The sequence below is a fragment of the Leptodactylus fuscus genome, chromosome 9 (genome assembly GCF_031893055.1).
Source record: "Leptodactylus fuscus isolate aLepFus1 chromosome 9, aLepFus1.hap2, whole genome shotgun sequence".
NCBI classification, from domain to species: Eukaryota; Metazoa; Chordata; class Amphibia; order Anura; family Leptodactylidae; genus Leptodactylus; species Leptodactylus fuscus.
The window spans coordinates 7364463-7374981 of record NC_134273.1 but is presented as its reverse complement, the minus strand read 5'-3'; the positions used below and the strand labels follow the sequence as shown (position 1 = coordinate 7374981).

Genomic DNA, 10519 nt, shown 5'->3' with positions numbered 1-10519 from the left:
CCCCTCCTCACACATATATATACTCGCTCCCCCTCCCCACACATATATATACTCGCTCCCCCTCCTCACACATATATACTCGCTCCCCCTCCTCACACATATATATATACTCGCTCCCCCTCCTCACACATATATATACTCGCTCCCCCTCCCCACACATATATATACTCGCTCCCCCTCCTCACACATATATATATACTCGCTCCCCCTCCTCACACATATATATATACTCGCTCCCCCTCCTCACACATATATATACTCACTCCCCCTCCTCACACATATATATACTCACTCCCCCTCCTCACACATATATATATATATATATATATATATATATACTCACTCCCCCTCCTCACACATATATATACTCGCTCCCCCTCCCCACACATATATATACTCGCTCCCCCTCCTCACACATATATATACTCGCTCCCCCTCCTCACACATATATATATACTCGCTCCCCCTCCTCACACATATATATATACTCGCTCCCCCTCCTCACACATATATATATACTCGCTCCCCCTCCTCACACATATATATACTCGCTCCCCCTCCTCACACATATATATATACTCGCTCCCCCTCCTCACACATATATATATACTCGCTCCCCCTCCTCACACATATATATATACTCGCTCCCCCTCCTCACACATATATATATACTCGCTCCCCCTCCTCACACATATATATATACTCGCTCCCCCTCCCCACACATATATATACTCGCTCCCCCTCCTCACACATATATATACTCGCTCCCCCTCCTCACACATATATATATACTCACTCCCCCTCCTCACACATATATATACTCGCTCCCCCTCCCCACACATATATATACTCGCTCCCCCTCCTCACACATATATATATACTCGCTCCCCCTCCTCACACATATATATATACTCGCTCCCCCTCCTCACACATATATATACTCACTCCCCCTCCTCACACATATATATACTCGCTCCCCCTCCCCACACATATATATACTCGCTCCCCCTCCTCACACATATATATATACTCGCTCCCCCTCCTCACACATATATATACTCGCTCCCCCTCCTCACACATATATACTCGCTCCCCCTCCTCACACATATATATATACTCACTCCCCCTCCTCACACATATATATACTCGCTCCCCCTCCCCACACATATATATACTCGCTCCCCCTCCTCACACATATATATATACTCGCTCCCCCTCCTCACACATATATATATACTCGCTCCCCCTCCTCACACATATATATACTCACTCCCCCTCCTCACACATATATATACTCGCTCCCCCTCCCCACACATATATATACTCGCTCCCCCTCCTCACACATATATATATACTCGCTCCCCCTCCTCACACATATATACTCACTCCCCCTCCCCACACATATATATATATATATATATATATATATACTCACTCCCCCTCCTCACACATATATATACTCGCTCCCCCTCCCCACACATATATATACTCGCTCCCCCTCCTCACACATATATATATATACTCGCTCCCCCTCCTCACACATATATATATACTCGCTCCCCCTCCTCACACATATATATATACTCGCTCCCCCTCCTCACACATATATATATACTCGCTCCCCCTCCTCACACATATATATATACTCGCTCCCCCTCCTCACACATATATATATACTCGCTCCCCCTCCTCACACATATATATACTCGCTCCCCCTCCTCACACATATATATACTCGCTCCCCCTCCTCACACATATATATACTCGCTCCCCCTCCTCACACATATATATATATACTCGCTCCCCCTCCTCACACATATATACTCGCTCCCCCTCCTCACACACATATATATATATATATATATATATATATATATATATATATATATATATACTCACTCCCCCTCCTCACACATATATATACTCGCTCCCCCTCCTCACACATATATATATACTCGCTCCCCCTCCTCACACATATATATACTCGCTCCCCCTCCTCACACATATATATATACTCGCTCCCCCTCCCCACACACATATACTCGCTCCCCCTCCTCACACATATATATACTCACTCCCCCTCCTCACACATATATATACTCGCTCCCCCTCCCCACACATATATATACTCGCTCCCCCTCCTCACACATATATATATACTCGCTCCCCCTCCTCACACATATATATACTCGCTCCCCCTCCTCACACATATATATATACTCGCTCCCCCTCCTCACACATATATATACTCGCTCCCCCTCCTCACACATATATATATACTCGCTCCCCCTCCTCACACATATATATACTCGCTCCCCCTCCTCACACATATATATACTCGCTTCCCCTCCTCACACATATATATACTCGCTCCCCCTCCTCACACATATATATACTCGCTCCCCCTCCTCACACATATATATACTCACTCCCCCTCCTCACACATATATATACTCACTCCCCCTCCTCACACATATATATACTCACTCCCCCTCCTCACACATATATATACTCACTCCCCCTCCTCACACATATATATATATATATATATATATATATACTCACTCCCCCTCCTCGGCCTGGTGTTCGGAGCTGATGTTCTGGCACAGTGACATGCTCTCCAGCTGGCTGGCTATTGCACTAATATTGGTATCTGCAACAACCTGGGATATAAAAGACAGAGAGTAATAGGATAAAACCCGCCAGTCCCATCTCCAGCGTCACCGCCAGCTCCATAAATATAAGTAATGGCTCCGCTCAGGCTTGGACTCAATGTACAGGATGATGTCGGGCGTCAGATAATAATGTCGGGGCTGCTGACAGCAGAGGGCGCTGTAATACAACACAGTCATAGAACCATTACATTGTATCACCGTCAATAGAGGACACACCGAGAAAGTCACCCCGAGTCCTGTGCCCAAGACAGACTGCGGTTACAATGAATCTATTACAGGATTCTTTTCCTTGCAGAGATTTACCTAAATTACATTGTAACAGCGGAGACAGAGAGGACAACACGGCTCAGCCCCTGGATACATCACATCACCTCCCGTATACCCGAATATACCGCAATACAACTAAGACATCGCAACAATATATTATATAAACCTGTCTGTACCGCAGAATAGAGGAGTATATGGATAGGCTGTATAGTCAGTGATGTCACCGCTCTCTAGTATACGGATAGCCTGTATTCTCAGTGATGTCACCGCTCTCTAGTATACGGATAGCCTGTATTCTCAGTGATGTCACCGCTCTCTAGTATACGGATAGGCTGTATTCTCAGTGATGTCACCGCTCTCTAGTATACGGATAGGCTGTATTCTCAGTGATGTCACCGCTCTCTAGTATACGGATAGCCTGTATCCTCAGTGATGTCACCACTCTCTAGTATACGGATAGGCTGTATTCTCAGTGATGTCACTGCTCTCTAGTATATGGATAGGTCAGTGATGTCACCGCTCTCTAGTATACGGATAGGCTGTATTCTCAGTGATGTCACTGCTCTCTAGTATACGGATAGGCTGTATTCTCAGTGAGGTCACCGCTCTCTAGTATACGGATAGGCTGTATTCTCAGTGATGTCACCGCTCTCTAGTATATGGATAGGCTGTATAGTCAGTGATGTCACCGCTCTCTAGTATACGGATAGCCTGTATTCTCAGTGATGTCACCACTCTCTAGTATACGGATAGGCTGTATTCTCAGTGATGTCACTGCTCTCTAGTATATGGATAGGTCAGTGATGTCACCGCTCTCTAGTATACGGATAGGCTGTATTCTCAGTGATGTCACCGCTCTCTAGTATACGGATAGCCTGTATTCTCAGTGATGTCACTGCTCTCTAGTATACGGATAGGCTGTATTCTCAGTGATGTCACCGCTCTCTAGTATACGGATAGGCTGTATTCTCAGTGATGTCACCGCTCTCTAGTATACGGATAGCCTGTATTCTCAGTGATGTCACTGCTCTCTAGTATACGGATAGGCTGTATTCTCAGTGATGTCACCACTCTCTAGTATACGGATAGGCTGTATTCTCAGTGATGTCACTGCTCTCTAGTATATGGATAGGTCAGTGATGTCACCGCTCTCTAGTATACGGATAGGCTGTATTCTCAGTGAGGTCACCGCTCTCTAGTATACGGATAGGCTGTATTCTCAGTGATGTCACCGCTCTCTAGTATATGGATAGGCTGTATAGTCAGTGATGTCACCGCTCTCTAGTATACGGATAGCCTGTATTCTCAGTGATGTCACCACTCTCTAGTATACGGATAGGCTGTATTCTCAGTGATGTCACTGCTCTCTAGTATATGGATAGGTCAGTGATGTCACCGCTCTCTAGTATACGGATAGGCTGTATTCTCAGTGATGTCACCGCTCTCTAGTATACGGATAGCCTGTATTCTCAGTGATGTCACCGCTCTCTAGTATACGGATAGGCTGTATTCTCAGTGATGTCACCGCTCTCTAGTATACGGATAGGCTGTATTCTCAGTGATGTCACCGCTCTCTAGTATACGGATAGCCTGTATTCTCAGTGATGTCACTGCTCTCTAGTATACGGATAGGCTGTATTCTCAGTGATGTCACCGCTCTCTAGTATACGGATAGGCTGTATTCTCAGTGATGTCACCGCTCTCTAGTATACGGATAGGCTGTATTCTCAGTGATGTCACCGCTCTCTAGTATACGGATAGGCTGTATTCTCAGTGATGTCACCGCTCTCTAGTATACGGATAGGCTGTATTCTCAGTGATGTCACCGCTCTCTAGTATACGGATAGGCTGTATTCTCAGTGATGTCACCGCTCTCTAGTATACGGATAGGCTGTATTCTCAGTGATGTCACTGCTCTCTAGTATACGGATAAGCTGTATTCTCAGTGATGTCACCGCTCTCTAGTATATGGATAGGTCAGTGATGTCACCGCTCTCTAGTATACGGATAGGCTGTATTCTCAGTGATGTCACCGCTCTCTAGTATATGGATAGGCTGTATTCTCAGTGAGGTCACCGCTCTCTAGTATATAGATAGGCTGTATTCTCAGTGATGTCACTGCTCTCTAGTATACGGATAGGCTGTATTCTCAGTGATGTCACCGCTCTCTAGTATACGGATAGGCTGTATTCTCAGTGATGTCACTGCTCTCTAGTATACGGATAGGCTGTATTCTCAGTGATGTCACTGCTCTCTAGTATATGGATAGGCTGTATCCTCAGTGATGTCACCGCTCTCTAGTATATGGATAGGCTGTATTCTCAGTGATGTCACTGCTCTCTAGTATACGGATAGCCTGTATTCTCAGTGATGTCACTGCTCTCTAGTATACGGATAGGCTGTATTCTCAGTGATGTCACCGCTCTCTAGTATACGGATAGGCTGTATTCTCAGTGATGTCACCGCTCTCTAGTATACGGATAGGCTGTATTCTCAGTGATGTCACTGCTCTCTAGTATACGGATAGGCTGTATTCTCAGTGATGTCACCGCTCTCTAGTATACGGATAGGCTGTATTCTCAGTGATGTCACTGCTCTCTAGTATATGGATAGGTCAGTGATGTCACCGCTCTCTAGTATACGGATAGGCTGTATTCTCAGTGATGTCACTGCTCTCTAGTATACGGATAGGCTGTATTCTCAGTGATGTCACCGCTCTCTAGTATACGGATAGGCTGTATTCTCAGTGATGTCACCGCTCTCTAGTATACGGATAGGCTGTATTCTCAGTGATGTCACCGCTCTCTAGTATACGGATAGGCTGTATTCTCAGTGATGTCACCGCTCTCTAGTATACGGATAGGCTGTATTCTCAGTGATGTCACCGCTCTCTAGTATACGGATAGGCTGTATTCTCAGTGATGTCACCGCTCTCTAGTATACGGATAGGCTGTATTCTCAGTGATGTCACCGCTCTCTAGTATACGGATAGGCTGTATTCTCAGTGATGTCACTGCTCTCTAGTATACGGATAGGCTGTATTCTCAGTGATGTCACCGCTCTCTAGTATACGGATAGCCTGTATTCTCAGTGATGTCACCGCTCTCTAGTATACGGATAGGCTGTATTCTCAGTGATGGCACCGCTCTCTAGTATACGGATAGGCTGTATTCTCAGTGATGTCACCGCTCTCTAGTATACGGATAGGCTGTATTCTCAGTGATGTCACCACTCTCTAGTATACAGATATGTCAGTGATGTCACCGCCCTCCAGTATATGGATAGGTCAGTGATGTCACTACTCTCTAGTATATACTGGGTCCTCTCGGTAATAATTACAGACCACGTCTCTGTATTACACGATTTTCCCTCAGGATGTATGTGGACACAGTAATTTTCTCTCCTGGTTCTGGGACTTATCTTGTAGTATCTCAGCCGTCCTTCTACCCACAGACAGTAGAGTGTATCTAAGCGGGGTGCGATTATCTGATGGTCCCCTATAGGGGCAGCGCATGTATATACATCTATATACCCTCCGTCTCTCTTATCGGACTCCGGCACCTGCTCCGCTATATTAGATGCCGCTAATCTCTGTTTTCCCAGTAACATCCACAGAACGTGAGATCTCTGCTGCTGCTGCTGCTGCGGAGGAGGAGGTAAATACTAGGAGACGTCTGCGATTATACGACCTCACCGCCGCGGAGGACGATAAGATGGGAAATGAACGGATGTGTTTGCCGAGATCGCCCGCTGATAGAAGAGATCTGCTGTGCAAGCGAGGAAAACTCCGAGGACATGTAACATGTGACACGTACAAAACATAACAGGACTGAGATTAAAGGGATGTCAGAGGGTTTATAAAGAAGTCTTAAAGGGATTGTACAGAAAAACATTTGTCCAAAAACAGCGCCACACTGGTTATTGGGTGGGGTCTGATATTGCAACTGCATTGAACAATGTGTGTGTATACTGTGTCAGGGGCGCTGTAGGGGTGTTATACTGTGTGGGGCCACAAAGATAAATGGGTGGAGTCCACGTGGAAGTAGGTGGAGCTAAAGTCACACCCTCTATCCCAGGGCTAGGGAACCTTCGGCTCTCCAGCTGCTGTGAAACTACAACTCCCAGCATGCTCCATTCACTTCCATGGGAGTTCCCAGAACAGCAGAGCCAGTATGCATGTTGGGAGTTGTAGTTTTGCAACAGCTGGAGAGCCGTACGTTCCCTACCCCTGCTCTATCCCATTTCACTGCTTTGAAATTTGGGAGGTATGGTGTCGTCACCATTCTCTGATTCTATTCTGCACAAGCGCTGGTGTTGCGCACAGTGTAAGAAGGTGAAAGCAGATGACCGCAAAGTCATATTGGAAATGATAAATGACACGGCGCCTGCGCTGGTCTTATGGATAACAATCATCAACACCGGACCTGGACGGGGGGACAGGCATAGGGATGATTCTACAGCCCAATGGATACTTGAGACCTAATCTGCCTACAATTCGGGAGTTTTTCCAACTTTTTTAACTGCGGAGTACTAGTTGTCACTTTAGGTTTTGCCCCTTTAAAGGAGATTTTTCTAGTAACACATTACCTTTAAAGGGGACTTCCCTCCACCTCTAACTCTTTCCATGCTTCAATAGCCGCGGCTCCACTGATTCTGATGCAGTTTATTTTTTTTCTCTACCTCCCACCATTCCGGAGAAATCGGTGCTGTTTGTTTTAGCCTCTACAAAGCTTATTATGCTCTCTACTTCCTGTGGGCGGGTCCCAGACTATTAGCTCGCACCTAGGACCGCCCACCCGACAGTAGAGAGCACAATTGTCCAGAAACTAACAGAGAGGATTGCTCAGGAATGGTGGGGGCTGGAGAAAAAATTCCAACAGCGCCAGAATCAGAGGAGGGGCGGCAATTAAATTATGTAAAGAATTGGAGGACATTGTGAAATAACATTTTGCCACACAATTATCTCTGAAATTGCCCGGGGTCCGCTCAGTCCTGATTTTGGTGATGTGTCGTTGGTGATGATGACACCCCAATTACTGCCTGCTGTGATGTCACTGTGACATCACAGTTCTGTATGAAGGCGGAGGACCAGCAGGGATTATACAGAACAGATCTACCTCCTTTTTCCTTCCTCCTTCTACTCCTCGCAGCAGCTCAGATGTTGCGGCAGACCGGAGGCCGGCGTTCATCGCACATCACTGAGCTGGACACTTATTACACTCTATGCCAATCCATTCATGTCTCGCGCTCACACTGCAATTTCCACAAGAGCAGGACGCCGTGTAGCATTTACTTATCTCTGGGTTTTCAGCTTGTTGTTAAGCAACACGTTGAGATCAGCCGGGACGAGCGAGCGCAGCGCTGTGCACAATGGCGCAGGGGTCTAGAACAACAATTATCTGCAGCTTGTAGACAAGCCCCACGCGGCTGAACCTACCTGCAGGGAGATGCTGCCATATGCGTTCTTTAGTATGTTCACCACATCTGCATGGGACATCCCGTCCAGCGGCTGCTTGTTAATACTGACAATCCGATCCCCAACCTGCAAGAAACGGGAAAGGAAAGATCTCCAAGAATAGTGCAATGGTGGATGAGCCCTGGTGATAGTGCCAGGAGGGCGGCGGCCGGAGTGTAAAGGCCTAGGATTCTGATAATGGACAGATAGTAGGCAATGTAATTCTGTACATGATTAGTCACAAATACCAGAGACATAAAGATCCTTACCTTCAGCTTGTTGGTTCGCGCTGCAACACCACTGGCTTGAATCATGGCGATAAATACAGGAATGTCACCCAGCGGGCTCCCCTTACCACCCGCTATACTGATGCCCAAAGCGTCATTGGGGCCCTACACATTGGGAAAGGAAAAAAAACGTATTAATAGGTAACGTGTCAGGATGTGACATCAATCCGTATTATGTTCTCAGCACTTACCCGGTTTATCTCCACTGTCCTGGGCTCCATTTCTATACCTAGAGATAGGAAAACACTACATGTCATTACAGCGGTCTACCAGTGGCGGAATATATATATATCCTGTATTATACTCCAGAGCTGCGCTCACTATTCTGCTGGTACAGTCACTGTGTACATACATTACATTACTTATCCTGTATTATACTCCAGAGCTGCGCTCACTATTCTGCTGGTACAGTCACTGTGTACATACATTACATTACTTATCCTGTATTATACTCCAGAGCTGCGCTCACTATTCTGCTGGTGCAGTCACTGTGTACATACATTACATTACTTATCCTGTATTATACTCCAGAGCTGCGCTCACTATTCTGCTGGTACAGTCACTGTGTACATACATTACATTACTTATCCTGTATTATACTCCAGAGCTGCGCTCACTATTCTGCTGGTACAGTCACTGTGTACATACATTACATATCCTGTATTATACTCCAGAGCTGCGCTCACTATTCTGCTGGTACAGTCACTGTGTACATACATTACATTACTTATCCTGTATTATACTCCAGAGCTGCGCTCACTATTCTGCTGGTGCAGTCACTGTGTACATACATTACATTACTTATCCTGTATTATACTCCAGAGCTGCGCTCACTATTCTGCTGGTGCAGTCACTGTGTACATACATTACTTATCCTGTATTATACTCCAGAGCTGCGCTCACTATTCTGCTGGTGCAGCCACTGTGTACATACATTACATTACTTATCCTGTATTATACTCCAGAGCTGCGCTCACTATTCTGCTGGTACAGTCACTGTGTACATACATTACATTACTTATCCTGTATTATACTCCAGAGCTGCGCTCACTATTCTGCTGGTGCAGTCACTGTGTACATACATTACATTACTTATCCTGTATTATACTCCAGAGCTGCGCTCACTATTCTGCTGGTACAGTCACTGTGTACATACATTACATTACTTATCCTGTATTATACTCCAGAGCTGCGCTCACTATTCTGCTGGTACAGTCACTGTGTACATACATTACATTACTTATCCTGTATTATACTCCAGAGCTGCGCTCACTATTCTGCTGGTACAGTTACTGTGTACATACATTACTTATCCTGTATTATACTCCAGAGCTGCGCTCACTATTCTGCTGGTGCAGCCACTGTGTACATACATTACTTATCCTGTATTATACTCCAGAGCTGCGCTCACTATTCTGCTGGTGCAGCCACTGTGTACATACATTACATTACTTATCCTGTATTATACTCCAGAGCTGCACTCACTATTCTGCTGGTGCAGTCACTGTGTACACACATTACATTACTTATCCTGTATTATACTCCAGAGCAGCGCTCACTATTCTGCTGGTAGTTACATTGGCCTATAAGACTTCTGTATCAGTACTTGCGGGGTTACGTTACTTCTTCTGCACTTTCTATACACTGGTGAACCTTTCTCTTGAATCAATACCCCGTATTCCTAATCCGTTCCCTCTCTCGTCTCCCCCGTTTCCCGCTGACTTTCCACTTGATGACATTTACAGTCAGAGACTAAAAGCTTACTTAGAAGGTTTATACAACACCACGATCCCATATAAAAGCCTCCTCTGTAGGCCGCACACAGCGCCCCTCAC

General features: G+C 45.8%; 1 protein-coding gene across 1 annotated transcript in view; it reads right to left on the bottom strand.

Moving 5' to 3' along the window:
* Positions 1–10519, bottom strand: part of PATJ (PATJ crumbs cell polarity complex component) — a 150656-nt gene that overhangs the window by 7418 nt on the left and 132719 nt on the right. The window contains exons 41-44 of the mRNA XM_075287116.1: positions 8876–8913; positions 8667–8789; positions 8380–8484; positions 2566–2663 (exon numbers count right to left, since the gene is read on the bottom strand). Of these exons, the coding sequence (XP_075143217.1) occupies positions 2566–2663; positions 8380–8484; positions 8667–8789; positions 8876–8913 (364 nt within the window). The remainder of the gene's footprint in view (positions 1–2565; positions 2664–8379; positions 8485–8666; positions 8790–8875; positions 8914–10519) is intronic.